The following is a 21,494-nucleotide window of genomic DNA, read 5'->3' as shown; positions in this document are numbered from 1 at the left end:
AGTCACCTGCTGGACTTGATCGGTTTTCGATCGTCTCTTATTAGTTAGAGACAGAATGACAGGATCGAAGCACGTGGCCTGAAAGCATCTTTGTTTCGACGGGGAGACAGTAGCTTTTGTCGGAGTTCTTTGTCCTACCTCCTCTTATGCAAAATCGGACATTCGGGGAGTCCGCTGGCGTGGACCGAGAATCTTTTAGAGAGAGTATGAATTTGATTATATGCTGCGATGTGCGTTCACCATCAAGATCAATTTGTTAGTGTTCTTGAATTGCTCGATATTCGCTCGAATAAAGCTCTTGGAAGAAACCTCTCGACTCCTATGCTTGAACAGAAAAGTTTATTCTCACAATGATCGCGTCGAGTCGACCGCTCCTTGACATATCAAACGCTCTCATCGGTCCCGATAATTCTTGGCAATTTTTCACGCATCGTCGTCGCGTTCCTCGCCGCCAAACTTAACTATGGCTTCCTTTCTGCTGTCTACCCCCCATATCCCTATCTATATACAGCATCCACATGAATTATATACACTTCCGAAAGGCGAGAAGGCGACGAGGGTGCAGAAAATCCTGCTTGCGAACTGTCCAATGTCGATCGGATTTGCGTGAAAGATGTGACGAATTGGAGAAATTTGTGGAATATCGGGTGCCTCACCCAAAGGCTTAGAAGCGTGATATGGAATCCGCGAGATTCTAGATAATTGGATCCTGATTGTCATTCCACCTTGATTTATGCTTGGGTCCTGAACGGATCCTAAATGTTGGAGCTTTTTCCTATGGATGATTGAGAAACTGCTTTTGCGTGTGGCTCAATTGTTAATGCCTCGCTCTCCAAGAGAGCAATTCCATTATAAACTCCTCGATCTCATCATCAAAAAATCAAATTCAACCAACTGCTCTGACACCGAAAAGCGTCTGTCACAACGTGGACGGCTAACAAGTTTTTCCGCTCTTTTCTTTCCAACGAATTCAGTGTATAAAAGCCAGCCCGCTGGATTACAGCTACAAGTTAAGGTCAGACGAGTTCGCTGCGAGTCTCTGCGGAATGAAGTACGCGCGACGGGTCTCCCCTCCGTTTCGTATCTTCGATATGCAGGAACTCGAGCGGACTCGTCGCACTTTTCGACAAAAATCGGTTCACTCAGCTCAATGGCTTGCCGGAGTTCACTCGGGAATCGATCAACTCAGGACGTCGGTTTTCGCTCGCGAATTGTTAGTAGCTTGATGAGTTTGCCAAATTCATCCGCGTCCCTCTCTCTCGGATTCCGGTCAAGATCGATCCAATTTTGCATGGATGAATAAGGTGGATCGAGAATTCGATCGTCGATTCCTCAGCTATATGCTCGCTTCGGTACAGATGGCACTCACATTGACCGACCACACCATACGCTGGACTCCGTGCGGAACGGGAACGCGATTCCGACCGTGTTGAACAGCCGGATCGGCTGGGGGATTCAAATGATATGAGGCGGGGCATGCCCCTCTAAGTAAGCGCCACGGAGCTGAGCTAAACCGATTGAGAACAACACGTCATGGAACACTGCTATCTAATGATGCAAAGAGCATTGGACAGGCAACTCAACGATGGGAACACAGTTTCAGCACCTGTCAGACAATAAATATATTTCCCATCGGTTATTCGTTTCGTAGGAGCTCGCCGGGCTGGATTGAGACAGCTCAACCGGAAGACGCGGCGAAACTCAGATTCCTCCGACGAATGAGAGACGTTCTCAATGGATTCCCCCTTCGTTATGGCAATGTGATGCGGGAATGACAGAAAGACTCGATTCAAACGGCGATCCTACAGAGGCGTTCTCCCTCCGGTCGGCTTTGTTGCGGAAACGGGGAAATCGGAGAATCGCCACCTGAGGAATCATCTGTTTAACGCTGGCAAAAGTCGGAGGGGTTGGTGTTCCACCAGAAGTACATACATATGGTTAGGTCGGTTCAATTTCGTTTCTTCCTGGCTCTTTGGCGCCGCTTCCCCTCGCGTTGACTCGGTGCTGGATCGTTGGTGATTCCTCGAGTCCCGTCTCCGCGCACGCGTCCCGCTTGCTCATTGGCGTCTCTTAATTGATTGTCAATTAACTAATTGATGGTAAGCGGTTTTACTTGGCTCCTTTGCTACCATATCCCGTGTTACCAGCCCACGGATACACGTCGGGACACGGTTGGCACGTTTTCATGTAGCGGACGCCTCCTTTATAGAGGAGCGAGCACGTTGTGGGTCGATTGCAGGGCCCGGGTCTGTCACTGTAGTTGCATTGCCAGGGCTCAAACGAGTTGATTCGAGAGTTCGGGGTGGGATCTCTCATCCATTCGATCAGCTGGGAATTAGTGACGAGCCACACATCGCCCTGAAATCGTGATGGAGGAGCATTGTTTGAGTCCGATTAGCACACATGGGAGGGATCGTGCAATCTCTGGAACGAAATGAGGATCGATCGCGTTCTCAATGAGACAAGCTCATTCGAATTAGATCGAAATGCTCGAGCTCACCTTAGCCAGGATATCATCGAGGAACCTGAGGAAACCTTTCTTGTGATGTTCTGTGTTGAACCACGCTGAATGGTAGAACAGGTTAAAGGGCGCGCGGTTGCCTTTGTAATGTCTGTTGAAGTTCTTCATGAGGACCTTATGGACGCCATCCGCGTCCGGGGGGTTCGAGCACGCGTCTCCCATCGAACATCGACCACCACGAAGATCGACCCACATGATCATTCCAACTTCCCAAACTCCGGGATAACTTCTGCTTGGACACGGAGTTATCATGCATTCGTGGGACATCGCATAGTCCAGAGTGTACGGCCAGTAAGGGGGGTTGTTCTCAAACACTGGCATCGATGAGTCGTAGGTGAAGTTCGCTTCGTGCAGCATTTTGAACATTTTGTTTCCTCCGATCTGCAGGAAAGGTGCGCGCATCCCTCGGACGTCTTCCAATTTGACACCACCGTAAAGGTGCAGAATTTCCCTCTGGCCAGCGACCTCTTTGAACCACTGCTGTTCGGAGAATTTCTCCCCGAAGCTATGCCTACGGGAAGGGAACCGGGGGTAATTTCGGGATTTATTGCCCGCAAATCGTTCTTGGGCGAAAGATTCGATAATTTGTTGTCAGGAATGCATTTATGCCGTCGCACTCACGTTACTGTGTGGGAAGCCATCTCGTGTCCTTTCGAGTACAGGTTCTGCACTTGGCCATAATCCGTCCATTCGTGCGACACGTAGAACGTACCCCTGATCGGGCATCCGTTGGGGTTCTTCCGACCGGTGTCGAAGATATCCCGATAGTGGTCTTTGTTGAGATCGTTGACTGCGTCATCGAAAGTCAGCAGAACGACCTGAGGAACCTCGCTCTGGGGGAGGTTGTCTGGAACTTCGGAACCGGCGCAGTTGCAATCCGGAAGTCGACAGATGTCGCGAGAGCACTTTCCAGCGGTCTCGTACGGTACCGGGGTCGGATAGACATTGGCTGGCCTAGAAGCTGGTCGCGGAGTTGTCGAGGGTCCCGGAGGTCGAGTCCCGGGTCGTTTGATTCCGGTGCGACCACCGGACTGCGATTGTCGCTGGAAAAATGAGGAAGGAAACGAGTCACACTATGGAAATAACGATCAAATTCAGTTCTAAAGGAACACTGACGATCGGCAGCAGAATCTCGTCGGTACGATCGTTTATGTAACGCTCGTTACGCTCCATCTAGACTAAACAGATCGTTAAATGCCGTGAACGTTCCCGTCGTTTGTTAGCGATGCTTATGCTTTTCCCTGTTGGAAAGCTTGTCAGTCGGATCGAGAGATGTTGTTGTTGCCGCTGACCGCGAGTCTCGCTCCATTCACGAAAACAACGAACAGGGTTTTCACTGTGGTGTCTCGTTTTCGTTGAGAAGACTATCGTTGTCGCCATTGCGGAAATCGCGGCCAGACAATGCTCGACATAGGACGCTAAACAACTAATTGCCGATTGTTTTCTCCGTGCGGGTAGGCCAGTGTACCACCTCACAAAAGTCATCAGGTTCTTCACCGTGAAAGTCAACGCAAATTATTGTCGTTAAAAGAACCGCCGACCGAGTCCGACAGGCGAGGGCCGCTGCCCCGACAGGGCTCGTCGTGTGGATTTGATACCTTTCGTTCGGCGGGTTTTTTGTCTTCGTCGACAGACGGAAGTAGCTTGGAAGACCCTTTAGTCGCTCGCGTAATCAGCCGCCGGTCCACCTTGGCCTTTCAGCCCGATGCGAACATCGGTCCTTCGCAGTCGACTCGTTGGAAATGCTCCCCCTCGTCGAATATTTATCCCGCGCAATGGGTCGTCTTGAGCGAAGACGAAAATCCACGAAATTGCAATGGCAACGCTGAGTAGCGACTGATACTATACCAGGCGTTGGTATATTGTTCAGGGAACCGCGAAACCCAAACAATGGATTTCTGATACTGAAGGTGAAACAGATTGGCCGCAACGCCCTCACTTCAGCTGGACCCTTCGTCTATTCATTCAGCGGAGCTCAGTGGACAGTCTTCAAACGTCACTGAGTCGACCTCAGTCTTTTCTCGGTCGGACGTGGACCGCGGGGTCGTCAGCGAGCATTCAGAACGGGAGCAATGAGATCGACATATCGTCCCGAAAATTCTCTCGAGTCCAGGGGACACGGAGCTAAAACCCAGTCGGGCTCTTATAGCCTCATGGCATTGCTTGGATGAACTTCTCCAAGTAGACCCAATGACGCATTCCCGTCCGATACATCGCGGGTTTACCTGTGATCTTCCAGATGCTGTTCTTCGAACATCGGATTTGATCTCCGACAAATCGAAAGACTTCTTGACAGCGACCGCAGTTCTGAATGGAGAAGCATGTTCTCCCTTGACCAAAGCATTGCCGATCGGGTCGGGAAGCGGAGTTCGCTTTTTCAGACTATTCACTTTCGTCGAGCACCGTAGGAGATGGCAACAAAACGCTCGAAAAAATCGTCTCAAATCGAATTCTCTGGGGAAGAATCCGATTCCCTCTGGCATCACCCATTTGAAAGCTCGATTCGCCAAAAATAATCGATGGTACTGCTCGTGTCATATCCGTCGGAAGGGAAAGATGCCTATCTGAAGTCTCCAAAGGGAGCACTCACCGCTGGAGAACTTGCGACGACAGAAGCAGCCGTCGTTCTTGGTCGAGCTTTACGAGTTGTAGGCCTCGACGTGGTAGTTGTGCTGGTCGTCGGAGGCGGCAAGGCGCGAGCCGTTGTCGTCGGAGGATTGCTCTGATAGTCCTCGTATGAGCCGTAGTCTTCGTATTCATCTTGATCGACGTCCTCCTCCCCATGGGAAGACGTGGGATGAGCCGGTTGCGGTGCTTGCACATCCCTGTTGTGGACGTCCAGGTTCGAGTACTGAGGGGCTTGAGTGGCAACAGGCGCCGACTGGGGATTCTCTCCGTCGGGGATCGACTGCAAACGGGGAAAAAATCCTCAGACTATGTAGATGCTATGGAATCAAGATCGGACACCATCAATTGGATTGCTCTGGATTGAGCTTCGTAGGTTCTCCATCATTGATCGATCAGAAGCGAATCGGATGAGTTCTGAAGAAAATAGCGTTTTCGTCGGGCGTGATGATTCGCGGACCCAGACCAACGGCGGTCGATGGCAAAAGTCACTTACCGGAGAATATCTGACGGGGGTAGCGGGAGTGAATGTGTTGAAGCTGAAGTAGCGGTTGTCCTGCACCCTGCTGATGTGAGGCTTTGGCGTTTGGGGCAGCTGTGGAGGTCCACTGGATATTGGCGGGGCGCGCAGAAGATCATTTGGATAATTGAAGGCTGGAGTCTTCGGCTGAGGCGCATAGTATCTCTGATTGCGATTGGTATACGTGTAGATTTGACGGCTCTGCAACGAACGGACAAATGAGTGATCGTGTAATTCAATGAAATGGCAAGCGACGACGCCAGATCGACTCGGTTTCAATATTCGCTGCACCGGTCCATTTCCGCCGGCGAGAAAAGTACGAGAGCGCGCTTGTTCTGTCTGTTGATGCGAGTCGAGATGATTGAACTCGTTTTTGATTTTGGATATAAACCAAAATTATTTTCCTTACCTGAGGCGGTTCGTACACGGCCAGATCTCTGTAGCGACCGTCGCGAGGGTAGCTTACGAGAACAATTTCCTTTGACGGGTTGTCGGCCTTGTCGGCGTAGTAAATTGGGGGTCCTCCATCATTTGAGATCTTTTTTTCGTACTGCAACGGTCTCACAAAAACGCTTACGTCATCGTGAAGGTTCCGGTTGCGTCCTGTCCGACCGGGTCCGGTTACGATTGGCGGTGACACCAGTTTGTCGGGCCGTCCTGTTCAGAAACTATGTTAGTAATGATAATTCGTAGGCGGAAAAGACGCCACGCACGAGTGTGAGCATCGACAGAGACAGTATTTGAGTTCTCTCCGGTTTATATTTCAAGCCAAGCTTCCTTTAGGAACGGCGTTTACTGTGCGGTCGAATCGATTTTTTTTGTTCATTCCAATCCGGCTTTTCCATTCGAATTCTGAATTCACAGGAAATTGTCTCCGCTGTGTAAGCGCTGGAACGGAACCGCTTATCTTCCACGTTTCTGTACGAGACGACAAAACATGTACTGAACGTTGATAAGTGAAGGAAACTCCCGGAGACAGAGAACATTACCGGTGCATAATATGTATGTAATAGCAGGTGCAAACGCTGCCTTGGTACGGGACAACAGAACGGACACAAGTAAACGAGAGCACGTGGCATGCCAACGTGGGGTTCCCCCCTTGGGACCGCGTCGCGAGATCCGAGCAACAACGACGGTTTTTGAAGGGGATTTTTTTTGGAGTTGCGACTTGGTTCACGGCAAACAGGACAACGATCCACAACGTTATGATAATGGGACGGACAGTTTAAGCTTTAGGGGCGATCGTTTAGTGGTCGCATCAAGGCAACCAGAGTCCAGCCAACGAACAAACGAACGTGCGCAACCTGCTTTACCTAGATAGGTTGAGCCAAATCTCTTGTGGATGTCAATCCTTTGGTCTGTTTCGAAGTCGAGTAGTTTCGGGAGTCGGGCCTGCTTGGTCTTGTCTTGTGAAGAAGTGGGCGCGAAGAATTTACCTGCATCGGAGACGTGAATTCCGCCCTCTGAATCGACAACCGGAGGAACGGCTTCGTCGTACTCAGGTTGCTGAAGGTCGTATGCGTTTGACAGAGGCGGACTGACGCTTTTCTTCGTCGAATTATTTCCAGAAATGATGTCTTCGTACAGGGACTGGAAGTCCCGAACAATCGACGGTCGCGATGTGCTTGACGGCGCAGCGACTGTGGTCGATGCTGGAAATTGAGCACAGGGAGCGAGACATTAATTTCAGGGTTAGAAGGTACGCTTCTCGCATCGTCAGTGGAGGATGTTGCGAGCCAAGAACGAACGATACCAATCGACACAAATACTCACAAGTTGTTCGAGATGAGGTCTTTTTCGAAGTGCTTGACAAGGAACGGGCAGGATTCTCAGCGGATTTGTTCTTCTGATCTGATGAATTTGTGTTAGTCGATGGAGAGCCGGAAGCTGAAGAACATTGCACGTTCCTTGGCCAATCACAGGTCTGGAGCTCGACGCTGAAGTACAGTCCTCCCGTGCAGCTTTCGTGCAGCGGGTCTCCGAAAACGCAGACGTAATATTTCGAGCAGTCGCTGTTGTCGGGATAGTATCCGAACTGCTCGGGGCATTTGAAATCGTTGCTTGTCGATGAAGCCGCTTCGGTCCATGCTGGAAAAATCGTGAAGAACAAGTCAGATTGGAAATCTCTTCGTCTATGCGGATGCTCTCCCTATTCTGTTGAAGTTCTCTCATAAGGAAATCGATCGACTCGAGGTTAGTTGTCTTGCTCCCACGGAGGTTCTGCGGCCCCCTCCAAGAATCTAAGGGCTCGTAGATCCACATGAAGTAACACGGCCTTCACTCGTCGCCGTGCGTCTGGTCGGGATTGTGAATAGAAGTCGAATGGGCTCATCGTTAGGAAGCGCATGGGCCAGATTCGTGACTGCGAGACTTCCACATGTGTTTCGTTTCGGGAGACGATCAAAGTTCCTGTCCATCCTCCGGCACGTCCTCCAGAGTCTAGACAGACAGGGAACTATCGTTCGTCACCGTCACGTGAAGCGCATGTCAAACGCAATATCAGATAAAATATATCCTGAGGTTTCGCGATTGCGCAAGGACGCCGTGACGAGTTCACGGATGCTACAAGTCGCGTCGTGAGTCGCGATGTAATCTACATAGAGCAATTAGAGCAGTTCTCGCAGTGCTTTAAGCCCGAGCTGCGAGAAAAACAAAAAAATTATGAACACGTGGTAGGGAGTCTTCACTCGTCCTCCGAATCGAGCGAGAAAGCGAGGAATCCGAGCCGGCTCCGACCAACTTGTTTCTAAGACGGCTACGCCGACGGAACCTTGAGAGCATGTCTTTTTGAAGCACGATGCAATCGAGGTAACCCGTGGGGGAACTCGTCGCTCGCGACCTTGAGCCGAGGTAGAGGACCTCGGCCATACCGCGAGTTCATTCACATCGAATCAGATGAGACTTCTGCCGATCGCGCTTGACCATCGAATCGGTTCCGTTTGATTTTTCTCTCGTGGAATTCGCTCGATTTCGGCGGAAAGAAAATAGATTACTGGCGGAGCTGGCGATCGTGGTGTCACTCTCCGTTCGTTCGACCGGACCGGTTAGTGAAGGTCGCAAAGGACTTGGCCATCACGAGCAGACTGACGGCAGGGGCGGCTGGCGGCTTGGCTGTCTCTGCCAAGGTCGTGTATCTGGTTCTGGTTGTGTGTGTGGCTGTCCACCCGCTCGCTCAGCCAGCCACCCGCCCGCCTGCCTGCCGGTCTCTCCCGCCTGATTCCAGACGAGAAACCGATTCGCCACCGTGCATCGACGCCAACGAGAGCAGAAGAGCAAGCGAAAAGGGAGGGGCAATCTTTTGAAACTGTCTCCAGAATAAAATTGCAACACCTCACACAGTTATTCACGCAACGTCTTCGTGGCCTCAGGCGAGAGAGTCTTCGATTGGGGGCATGCATTGTGATAATAGCGATTGTTGCTCTCTTCGCTTGACCAGAAGTAGGGAATTTTTATGATGTAGCGGACTGGAATATCCGGTCGATTCGTGACGCAATCGATACGCTTAACGTTCACGGAGCTCGTTGCTGTTCTTGCATAATTTCAGAGCAAGAGTATCAATTTGCATTAATTACATTCATTGTGATAGTTTATCGTCGACATGGTGAAGATGAGAGGAAGCAATATTTGCTCGTGACCCGTCATTATTCAAATCGATGTTTTCTGTCCCAATCCAGTTTTAAGCGGTGATTCAGCGGGGAATCGCCGATCTGAGCTCATAATGCACTCTTCGTAGAGAACTCCAACTTGAAAGTCAACCTTCCGCAGAACTCGCGGAGCGGAATTCGTTATTCGGATCTCCCGAATCAAGTGGACCGAATTTCTTTCTCGTGACCATTATTCTTCTCCTGAAAGCAAGGTAATGGGCAAGATTCGCCGGAGGCCGGACAACTCGACGAAAACAAGTAGCTATAATATCCTCCTTCTCGAATTAATTGTGACAAGACCCCCAACGGAGCAATCCGGGAGTGCTCGTAGCGAGATCGCTCCTCTCATCGCCGCAAGAACATTAATGTCGGAAGATCCATATGTTCCGTTGCATTCTTGTGTCGGTTTGTCGACGCGGAGCGATTTCGCGCGATGAGCGAGAGGGCTCCTATTTCTGATCAACGGGATTCTCGGCAGGCAGGCAGGCGACGAACTTCCAAGGACGATTGCCTTTTCACATGTATTACTTTTCTTCACCGACTCTACATACAAGAAAGCCCCTTTATCATAACCGGGGATTCTGGCGCTTTCTTCGAGTTTCCGAGGGCTCCAGCAAACACTGTCGACGGCCGGCGTCATTATCTACGCTGTAACAACCAAGACGAGTATGCGGAGAAACAATGTTCTCTCGTGTCGACGAAACAGAGGATAATTATTCCCCAGACTAGATATCGCATAGGACGGCTTCCTTTCTGAGCCGAGCGGATCGTTAACAATAAGCGGGCTCTCGCGCGACAATACTCCCCCGACCGTCGGGTTTCTTTCGAAGATTGTTCCTGGATACAAGGCACCGCATCAGCAACACAAACAGCTTCCAATACCTCACGGCGTCGCCCGAAGCCGAAGAGGTGTGTGTGTGCTCGAGTGAGTTTTGTCGGAGTGATACCGCGGACGGAACGAGTTAAACTCTTCCGGCAGAATATGGCCAGCGACTACAGCATTTTCTGACAAGTTTGCTCGCAGAGTCAAAGGTGCAGCACTGTGGCGCGACCCTTTCTTTCACGCAATCTTTCGACGTAGGAGCGTGCGTATACCGGCGCGAAGCAATGCGTTTCGCGTGTAAAAATCGTGTTCCGAATATAACACCAACATCCTCCGCTCCGCCGGATGACAGCAGGCTGGCGCGCTTGACCTCATGGCTCTTACCTTTCCTACACACGTGGTATGCCCTAACGTGCGGGGCGACCGTTCCTTCAGGGAATTTTCAATTCTCGGGCGAATACTGCAGATTCCCACGAATTCCCATGGGTGCGCGCTCTTCGGCTTTTAATTATTACGTAGCAGATCACGGAGTCGTCGCTTGAAATTATACGAAGCCTCCCACGGTTCATTCGAGGTGTCTTCAGTGAATTCACTCCCCGACGCACCCGCAACACCTTTGGCCTCGTACTGACGCCCCTTATGATGAAATCAGCCCAAATTTACCCAGTATCTATGACAATGATCTCTCGGTAGGACGCAGCGTTCCTCCAACCGGCGCGACGTCCCGTCCATTCGTCTCTCCATTCATTCGCTCGTCCAGCAGGAGCTTCCGTCAGACGCCAGGGCGAGCTATGCCCACAACAGTAGGCTGTCCACACGAATCCTGTGAGCATCTAGAAGGTGTTTGCATCTCATCACGCCTGGTCTTCCGGCAGCGCCGCCAAAGCAACCAAGTGTGACATCGGCCAAGTTTGAGAAGAAGACCGGTCGGATCGACCATCGATTGACCGATGCGAAGAAACAGTCGAGGCACGCGTCGCTCTTCGGGCTGCTATTTTTCTCGGGGGATGTAGAAGGCGAAAGCTTTTCCGAGGCAGCACAGCCCTTTTGAGCCGGGAACTCAATTACCGGCTATCTGTTCGTATCTCCGCAAGGCAGCCGGAGCAGGTTTTGCCGGAATACGCGTTCCCGATACGCCCCGACATGGAGAGCGGTCTTCAGGAATCACTATGCAGCTGCTTGAGCGAGAGCGATTTCAATGCGACGGAATCTGCCGGATCATCTGTGTATTTAGAGAAAAAATGTGGAAGTTCCGATTTTTGGTAAATACAGATCATGCAGGCGACGGAGTGCTTTTGGGCGTTGTTGCTGCGGCTGCCTCAGCCAGATAAATAATGTCTTCAGGAAATAAGGAATCAATGCCACCGCTCCGTTTCAACGGTCAGCCGGCTCGGTGGAGCTGCGCGGATTTTTTTCTAGGAACAGTCGGAGTGATCGGAACAATCAATTCGTCTTTTCCGGCCCGACGCGCATTCTAAGACCGTCCCTTTAGCAAGTTTTTCCTTCCGGAACAGCATGTTCCTGCATGCCATCCAACTTACGAGTTGCCCCTCGCCGCCGCTGCTGAGAGAATAATGTATGTATACGCGAAGATAAGTGGAGTGATAACCTAATAATGGTCCCTTCATGATTGGAGTACCTTTAGGTTACCGCTAGGTTCCTCTGGATAAGAACAACAATCCGGCCTAATCTAGATAGCTCGGAATTATTGTTATCTCAGTCGTCCGATTTTTTCGCTTCGTCGGATCCTTCAGGTGTGAGCGATGGTGGAAAGTAACGAGACATTCCAGTGACTTGGAACAAACGCGAATGCCGCGGACAGATCGAGCGACCGCCAAAGGGAAAAAATGGTTAACTTCTACCAATTACGATATTCACATTACGAGTATCTGCTAGTCAGGGCCGTCTTCGCGGCAGCGAATCGCTAGATTGGTGGTCGGGTGGGTAGAACACTGCAAAGTGATTAGCGCCTTCGCGTCTACGAGCTCGACCGTCCGTCGGAGCGTTTTCTCCGCTGCATTTTCCTTGCGGCCGCCGCCGGTCGGTTCCTTCGCCTAATCGTATGCCAGCAACGCTATCTACATTTAGCTCGACGTCAACCATGACGAGTGCTGCTCCTGCGGCGGGCAACCGACATTGGATAACGTTTTTAATGCGAGGGTTGGGCAGGTTTTGATATTTTTGGACAGAGCTCTAATGACTTTTCAGTCGGCTTTTTTCTTCAATTTTTTTCCGTTCCTTTCGCTCGCTTTTCCTGCATTCCGAATTCTCAACGGTGTGCCTTTCTTCTATTAAATAGTGCTCATAGGAGTCATTCTTTTTTTTCCTAAGCTTCATTCTCTTCTGCAAACCATCGCAGTGGGTGCCCCGTGGAGGCAAAATTTAGGATACGCCCGCGGACGGCTCGAATCGATCTGGATCCGAACGATGACTCGATCAATAAACTGAATCTGAATGATCAGCGGAGCAGGGAGGATCATCGTAAACGTCTGGCGAGGATGGGAAGCATTACCAGTTGAAAAGAAGGCTCTCACCACGGAGACGAAGAGGGAAACTTCCGAAAATGCATCCGAAAGCAGTCCTCGATCCGCGCATGAACAAAGTGGGGAGCGACCCTCCATGTCCGATGGAGCATTGTGTTGTCGGGTTCGAGGCTCGGGATAACTCCCTGATCCAGACATCGAAATGATGCAATTCGAGAAATCCGATGACAACGAAATAAGAAGAAGAGAAGTCCGAGACGAAGGACGCGCCAGATCATTCTCTCGCCGAATTCGGGTTTCGGAGATCTCACGCCATGCGCATGACTTCAGCGATTCGGTCGTGGCAGCTGCAGAAGTTCTGTGGAGGGCCTCCGACAGAAGCATTCAAATCAACGATTCCGCTACTCTGCAGGAACGTGTTCAAGAAAACGGCGATGAATGGACGCTCCCAATTTTTCGCAACATCCCCTCAGCGGTCCGTCGCTGTTTAGATTCATCGTTCAATCGTTCCAGGCGTTCCAATCTCGGACGAACGATCTTTGGCAGTTATTCGGCTTCTTTGTTCCGCCTGACTTGAAGTCCAGTCCAGTTATGTAAGTTTGTGACCGAGCGCGCGTTGCTGAGAGACGGACGCATTGGGGACACAGATTGAAAGAACGGAACCTGTTCCACGGTCGAGAATGACGGGCGACCTTGGACTCAGGCATCCAAATGAATCCTCTTCCGACGTTCAATCATGGGCGCCTCGGGGCAAGAAGACCACCGACTTTTAACACCTACTGCACAACCCGTCGAATTCAGCCACTATTTTTTGTCACAGATATTCCTCCTCGGGAGAACTCCGCTCGAATCTTAATCTGGTACGCTTATTAGATATCGATAAGAATTGGGAAGGCAGTGGATGAATTTTGATTACGAATTCGAGACAAGATAATGCCGATTGATCGGCAGGCTTTTCGACCACTCGATGACCACGCCACATCCGAGAAGCAGCGCCCAGATCTCTGTCTCTAAGAAACTCTGATAGGATCTCGATTGAGCCGCAGGTCCCTTCGCAGTACTTTCACAAGACTCGCTTATCGGCCATGCGCCATAGGCTCGGCGGATTCTCAGAATTGTCAGGATTTATCCTCGGTCAAAAAACCGCAACTTGCAGAACCTGGCATCTTTTTTTCAGAAAGGAAGCCCCGCGCCGGGAATGAAGCTCCAAGAAATGAACTAACGCCAGAGAGAGGAAGCAGCACTCGGAGATAGGATGCCCATTCCGAACACCCCTTTCGAGGCGGACTAGTCATCAGGTCGCGCTGTTTCGAGTATTCGCCGACTGAGGACTTCCCGAACTTGGAGACCGTTTCCCAGAACAATCGCTCTGGGAAACCGTCCTAGTTCCCGAAGCTTCGCCCCGCAGTCTGTAAAGAGCATGAATACAGTGGACCGTCTTCATGACGAGCGACTCGAATGCGAGGGACGAACGAGTACGGGACGGTCAGGGCAGTCTCCCTGTATTGAGTCCACAGCTAGGTAGTCCACGATCGACATTCCAGGTGGCATGCATACGGCATGATATCACCGCCGAAATTCCGCAATCGTTGTGGCGGCAAATACGGAACTTCATCATTGAAACTTCGGGGCTTCTGAGCACTCGAGTTCAACGACGCTGCGCCGGTGCCGCCATGAGCATTTCGATTGGTCTCCATTATTGTTCTGGGGTTTCTATTTATTTCGCTTGTTGAAAAACTTGGTGATAATTCGCTCGAGTTTCGCGCTTGAGGTCAACGGGTGCGTGATTTGCGATAGCGAAATGAGGATAGATTTGATGCATTCTCACTCGCGAGTCGAAGGGCTCCGCGTTCCACAAACATTGAATTCGCTGGTGCCGCTAGGAATTCTGGATAAACCACCACGGTTCTGATGGCACATAAATTCTGAATGAGTGGACGCTACTGCCAGCTCAACGGGCATCACAACAGTATAGTGTAGCCTTTGGTCGGAGTATCTATTGTGGTTAGAGCATCCTTCACCCCGTCGCCGCAGCGCCGCTAGGTGAGCAACTATCCCGTTGCCTTTGGCGCATTTCGGTCTGTGGGAAGATTTCGTATCAAGCAATAAACATATATTATGTACAATATTTCGAATGTGTGGCTCGACGCGCTTTTGGGGCAAATCACGAGCGAGTTCGAATTATGTAATTTTCAGCGGTTGTAATCTGACGATCGGACTTTCATCCTATCCTTCTACGTCAGATAGCAGCTCTTCCACGATTCTGTGTGATGTCTGACCCCGTTCCATTTCTTTGGGAGTTTTCTTACGGTCGAGAGTTCATTAAACGAAAGAACATCATCGGAAACGATGCTCGCTCCGGAACAATTGCTCCAATGCTAACGATCTTCTTGAGTCGGCGTGAACGATTCATCATCCGAAGCTCGTCAGGGGCATCAAATTATTCCACGACAGAAATTCTCGCTGGTCGTAGCGAACGAGTCCTTCGATTCCTCGTTGCGTTATAGGCGCTTTCATGTTTCGCGCATACAACATAACATTTAAAGCGAAGAAATGGTTAATGAATCAATCGATCAATCTCCCGGCCGCCGCGGCGGCGCGAAGCGTTCGCGAGCTTCAAATCGAAGCAACTTCTCGGCTTGTTGCCGAAAAATGTCGAGTGCGTTCCACGAGATGATTCCGTTGCGAACTCTGCTGAAACGATTTCCGTATCCTCGTCATTGATCGCGTCACATCTCTCCCTTGACATCTTCACCGGTTTCAGTAGTCTATCGACAGACAGCCGTCTCCCCGTCATCTGCTTTGAGAACTCTCCCGAAGAAGCTTGAAACCTTGATGTTCTCGTTGGTGGAGCGGAGCATTTGTTTCGCCGACGCGCTTTCGTCAGAAGACGCGCCTGACAACACCTTCCAATCGAGCTCTTCACTTCTTTTGTCGATCGTGGAAACTATGACACCGAGGCATGAATGCTCGCCCGAAGATGTCTCTGACAACAACAGAGACTCGACGAGAGAAACCCGGTATAGAAAAAAACAACAACGAATAGATTGACGACAACGGCGACCGCAAAAGAAAAGACTAACTGAGTCCTAATGAAGTTTCAAAACTTGACTCATCGCGATACTTGCCGGCTGCGTGAGGTAATCATCCTGCCACGATAAAGTCTGCCTTTGACAACAGAATGTCTCTTCGGCCACCGTTTATTCACGCTGTTCGTCTCCGGGGTTGGCAATAGCGGCGTCTGAGCGGGAACTGCTCGTATTCAGAGCTTTCGTGAGTGCTCGTATTTGATTTTCCTCGTCTTTCGCTTCCCGCATCTGTTTATCCTCTCGCGAGCGAGCAAGTTGCCTGCGTGCACAGATAGTGGAAACGGGGTACATTCCGCCCGTTTTTTCTCTCCTTCGTCATACCGGTAGGGTCAAGAGAGCAAGTTCCAGCATCAAAATGGATGCCAATTATAATTTTTCAAGGAGCTAGGCACTTGCATCATCGTAGACCAGTCAACGACGATCGGTATCCCCCGCATCGAGGGATTGATGACGCTTCCTGTGGTAGGAGGAACAGTAATTGCTAAACGCTAATACGATCGCTCAATGTCATCGAGTCTGGTGGTGCGGTGACTCCGGACGATTTCGGCGGACCGACCGCAGATCTCGGGGCTCGATTTCAGGACCGACTCGGTCAATGGTCAGGCTTGACCGAGGTGTCTGGAATGATTTCCCGATTGGTTCCCTCAGTCAGAAGAAAATTCGGCTCGCGCTGACTTTCGAAGGAGGCCTTTTCTGTCGACTGCTCACTATACCCGAATAATTTCCATCAGTTTTCGAGGCTTCCAACGACAGGTTCACGGTCAGTCGTTGACGACTTCCATTTTTCTCCCGGACTGAATGCGGTGCGGGGCGTTGTTCTTGTCATTCCACTACTCCAGCTATGCTTTCACTTAGGTCAGTGCTGTTATCGCCCGGGAGTTCTCGGTAGAACAAGATTTATTGGCCGCTGCGTTCGTCGTGAGGTCCTGTATACCCTGGAGCCCGTTTACTTGTCTTCCCCTAGTCATTTAGACTTCATGTGGTCACCTAACCCCGCCTTCTTGATTCGCGGGCATTTAAACAATTAGCCCCGGCGAAGACAGCGCAAACAAGAACGGCCAGTCTGAATTTCTGGGCTCAAAGTGTTAACGACGGACGTTACATCAAACGCCTGCTAATCACGCCTCGGAGCGAGGCTCTCCAAGCCGCTCACGTTGCCCTAGTATCGCAACGCTCTCATTGGTCCGGGAATCTTCGATTCATTGAAGATCTTCAGAGAAGGAAATTCGTTCGGAAGACAACCGAATGGGGGATGGGGGGAGCGCAAAGAACGCAGTGTGGGGATTCTCCGTATGAGAGAACTCAAGCGGAGAGTTAGATGCGGGGAAACAGCGGAGACAAATCAAATGAAGCAAAATCCGACACGGAGGAACTGAACTGGAGCGGAAGTATTGACGGCTGGTGATTGAACAGGCAGGTGAGCTGGCAATGCCTTTGCCGTCTCAGGGAACTCTTCTCTTTAGACCTTGTATGAAGCATGAACGAATTTCGATGACCATCGCAAGCTTTGAGAGAATCATCGAGCTGTCAGACGCCCCCGTCAATCCCCGGAAGGACTCAGCGAACACGTTCGGACGTTTGAACGGGACGAAAGCATCGGGATACATTGATCTCACATTCCAGAAAAACAAGACGGTTGAATACCCCGAAAAGTCTCAGTGGTCACAGAGATCCTGATGCGGGTACGCTCTCTGCTGCATGCGTCCCGCTCAGATCGTGCAGTCTGAAAGCGTTCTCGACGTCCCAGTCGCCCGAGAGCGAATATCAATCAAGAAGGGGCTAATGCCTTCTCACCAGAGGGTGACCCTCATCGAGGCAGGAATCGTTGGGAACAGAGACTTCAAGCGTGGAACTTGATGATGAAGGATCACTTCAAGTCGGGCTAACAAAATTGTCGGGCTTCGTAAGCCATTCGGCCCCGCAACACTTGCTCAGCCACCTCATCGGGCTTGATTATCACTGGCAGAAATTGAGCTTGCATTCCCAAGCTCGTTTGTGATTCGGGCTCACCAGCTACCGCCGTTGTTGTTGATGCTTGCGTGCGCGTCCGTAGACCTTTGCTTGAGGAGCTAATTCCTCAGCAGCGAAATTGATCAGGGATGTTTAATGCTACTCAATGAATCATGTATCAAGCACCGCCCCGAATCGTAATAATTTCTCACGACTCACGAGCTACTGAATGAATCAGCTCAACCTCTGTAGGTTGGCTTCAACGGGATATTCGCGTATGGACTGAGATCTGGAAGTCACGTCTCCTGCCGCATCGCGGGATCAGAGCGCCCGAAAGCCGCGAGAAAATTCCGAGGACCACATGGTTTATCCATCTCGATTCTTTCAACGATTTTTTCATCTTCAGCATTACGCCAAGGACATAAAGACTTTTCCTTTATCCGTTTTGTTTTCTTTCGTGGACGAATGATACGAGTATGCCCAGGATGAGGTATCGTTCTAGGGTCAGAAACGGCAGAAAACCAGATGATACGGTCTCCGACTGCAGACATCTGAGCCGATCGTACGTGGCCCGGTCAGCGAAATTTCTTTCGTCAGGGTCGGCAGAATCCGTTCTGTCTTGGGCTCCAGAATGAACGGTGTCCGAATCGAAAGCTTCACTGCAAGAAATCCAAGTCTACCCGATATCCGTGGTCGGGATATCCATCGCGGAGCGAAGTCTTGAGCTGGGAGATATTCTCCCCGACTCTCCAAAGTGGCACGGTCAGCGAGACGGCTCTCAAGGAGTTGCAGCGGCTCGGGATAGGGATTTTGCCACAGAAAGCGTTTTCAATTGGCGAGATTCGCCCGCCCCCCGACAGAAAAAATATTCCCGGCAGGGTGGAATCAGATGAAATGAGACTGAGGACAAAAGGCCCCTGGCACAACAAAGCGGTCAGCGTGGTTAGCCTTCATGACGGAGGCCGAGAAGACTTCTCTGAAGTAATGAAATGCATCTTCTGTATATCTGACTGAGATCTCTTCGTTGACTTCCTTTCATACATTCACCTTTTCTTTCCTGAACTGCTGTCAGTCAGAAACTCATCCCGCAAGGAAGCTCTCCAGTGGAAAACCCGCGTCCGCTACGAATACGTACAAGCATTCCGTGTCTGCGTGACAAAGCATGGCTGCGCGTGAGATGCATGTGTTCCTCGACAACCTCGGAAGGTCGGACTCGTCTTTGACGCGGTAATGACTTCTGTTCAGCTAAATGAGCTTCCAAGAATATTCGAAGCGCAGAACAGGGAAACTTCAGAAACGTTCGGATCGGGACAAATATATCGTATGAGGTCTCTTACTTCTAATTTTGGCTTATTTAGGTAGTAAACAGTTAGCAACCGTTCACTTGGCTGCAATCGCATGATTGTAATTGTTGCTACCTCAACCAATGTCAAGCCGTGCCAAGCAAAGTCAACGGAGTATTCTGACAGCAACGCAATGCAGTCTTTGGCTGCTTGATCGGCTGTCCACCTGACCAATCAAGCGAACGCCCGACCGGTTGACCGTCGGTGCTGCTTGTCGCTTGCGTGGGAGACCTTTCAAAAAAGTTTTGACTTTGCTTCTTTTGCCGTGCAGCACGCCGCGCGATAGATTTCCAGTTCTCCGGACAGTAGTGTGCGTAGGCTCTCGTGGGGACTCGACACTTCGGGTAGCAAAATCGAACGCGCATGGGGAGACGGAAGATCCATATTCAGTCTTGAAGAAATCGGAGAGCCCTAAAAAGCCGCTCGGCTAACGAGTCATCCGGTCCTTTGCGGCAAGTTCATTGATAGGTCGGTCGCGGAATCACTATTACCTTCTTCGTTGTTCGTGTTCGCCCGGATTCACTCACCCAGTGAGTTCCGGCAGAAGCGTGAGGTTCGAGGAGCCTTGAACATCTCATCCCTAATGAGGAGGACAACTTCCTACTAAGTGAGACAAGGACCAGGCTTTTGACATTCGCTTGAAGAATAGCTTCCTGTGTAGGCATATCCGAAAAGATACATATGCATACTGGGCGTATCTGTTCCCCAGAGTCGAACGAAGCTGCCCTGACGGACCGGGGGAGTAGAATCAGACAATGACTCCGGCCTCGCATCTTACCGTCTGCCATTGAATCCGTCTCACCATGGAGACCAGCTCCTTGTGCGATATCAGTCAATCAGAGGGGACAGACTAAATCGGAATCTCATGCGTGGTATGCCTTCCGGTCGAAATAAGGCCTCAATCAATGAGAGTTTTCCAGCGTAACGGAGTTAGGATCACATTCGCTGGTTAGCGTTCGAGTGGTCTGCTCGCTTTTGCCACTTTCCCTTTTACCGTTATTTGAGCGACCGAAACTATGGAGGGACAACGCCTTCTTTTGTGGTCATGGTGAGCTTCCCTTTAACTCATCCGTTCTCTTCCTGAGCAACTGTCGATACGGCGGATCTGTTTCCTCAGGGCGGATTCCCGCGCTTCTACAATCACAAATGATAATCCTGGAAGCTTCTTCATCGCGAATGCGCATGTTCCCTTTTCAAGAGTGAATTTCGCAGATCGGAGAGACTCGACTCGATAAAAGATTACGCCGGGCATGAGGGAACAGACAAAGCGGTCAGCTCGTTGTTACGGTCTGTTTTCGACTCACTCACGTACGACCCGAGAAGGCTATCGCTTTGACAAGTTCCGAACAGAACGATCCAGCTGCGAAAGAAGGATCGCTCGAGAGCTGAGTCGAAATTGTTATCCCTTGTCGTCCCGGACCGAGTATCGGCCCCTCGGCAAGGAGACCCCTCGAGAGAGACATTTGAGCCGATGGCAAGTGATTTGAGCTATCGATCCGTATCCGAACCATCATGCAACATCTTTCCCGGATCGAACCTCGGCCGTGTCGCGCTTCCCTGGACTGAGCGGCTTCTTCCGCGGCGAGAGCTCCAAGACGACAGAAAAGACGCGACGGTGGTCGCTGGAAACTTTGTCGGGTTGGGATTTGCGAGAGACGTCAGTGTCACAGGGGATAGAATCACCATCGAGGAACACGGGCCACGAGCGATACGGCACAAAGGGTCGTCGGATGCCCGATCATGTGTCGTCACTCGCGACAACTCGGCCGACGGGCTTTGTGAACAGACTTCGGAAGCCTCGTCCGGCTTCGGAGGGGGAGAGGTATCGTCTCTGCTGTGTTTTACTGGGATCGTTCCGCTGATCACCGGATCGTCGAACAGTACTCTTTAGTCAATCAGACGGCCATTTGGACGACGAATTCAGCTACTCGTTCCGCGGGTCTGACATCCTTGGGGAGCTATTTGTCTCTGGCGCAATGTGTCACCGTTGTTGGTGCGTCCATTTTTTGTTGATAGCGACAAAGTTTTCCAAATTTCGCCGCCTGCTACGCCAATAAATTGTAGACAACACGATTAAGACTGTCCAACCTCCTCAGACTGATAACGAGAGCCGTCAATCGCAAGAACAGATGGAGGGTAGATTATTGAGTCATGCCAACAACGGGGACACGTCGTCGTGACATCTTGTTGTTCGAGCACGGCCTGTATTGTGCTTGATTGTGAACAACACTCCCACTCGAGCTGATTTCGACGGAAACGCAGACGGATGGCGTACGATCCATTCTTGAGAATCGGATGTTTGATGACGGTCAAGTCGGTGATTGACGATGATAAGGAGATCGTCATCCACTTGAATCGAGTGCCCTTTCGTTTATTGACCGACACGGTGTTACAAACGATGCGAAAGAGGCGCGAGCTACAATACAAGCAGTATCGTCTGTGCCGCCGCTTGGTGCCAGCTGACCGACCGTTCGTGGAATCTTCACGTCAATGACG

General features: G+C 50.8%; 1 protein-coding gene across 1 annotated transcript in view; it reads right to left on the bottom strand.

The window, feature by feature from the left end:
- Nucleotides 1-2,109: 2,109 nt before the first annotated feature.
- Nucleotides 2,110-21,494, bottom strand: part of Cda5 (Chitin deacetylase-like 5) — a 58,528-nt gene continuing 39,143 nt past the window's right edge. Inside the window, 9 exon segments of the mRNA XM_029111169.1 lie at nucleotides 2,110-2,358; nucleotides 2,501-3,032; nucleotides 3,143-3,564; nucleotides 5,112-5,411; nucleotides 5,607-5,867; nucleotides 6,076-6,341; nucleotides 6,974-7,318; nucleotides 7,440-7,742; nucleotides 10,487-10,540. Of these exon segments, the coding sequence (XP_028967002.1) occupies nucleotides 2,110-2,358; nucleotides 2,501-3,032; nucleotides 3,143-3,564; nucleotides 5,112-5,411; nucleotides 5,607-5,867; nucleotides 6,076-6,341; nucleotides 6,974-7,318; nucleotides 7,440-7,742; nucleotides 10,487-10,540 (2,732 nt within the window).

Source organism: Galendromus occidentalis, unplaced genomic scaffold, assembly GCF_000255335.2.
Source record: "Galendromus occidentalis unplaced genomic scaffold, Mocc_1.1 scf7180000077366, whole genome shotgun sequence".
Taxonomy (NCBI): domain Eukaryota; kingdom Metazoa; phylum Arthropoda; class Arachnida; order Mesostigmata; family Phytoseiidae; genus Galendromus; species Galendromus occidentalis.
This window is presented reverse-complemented; position numbering and strand designations above follow the sequence as displayed.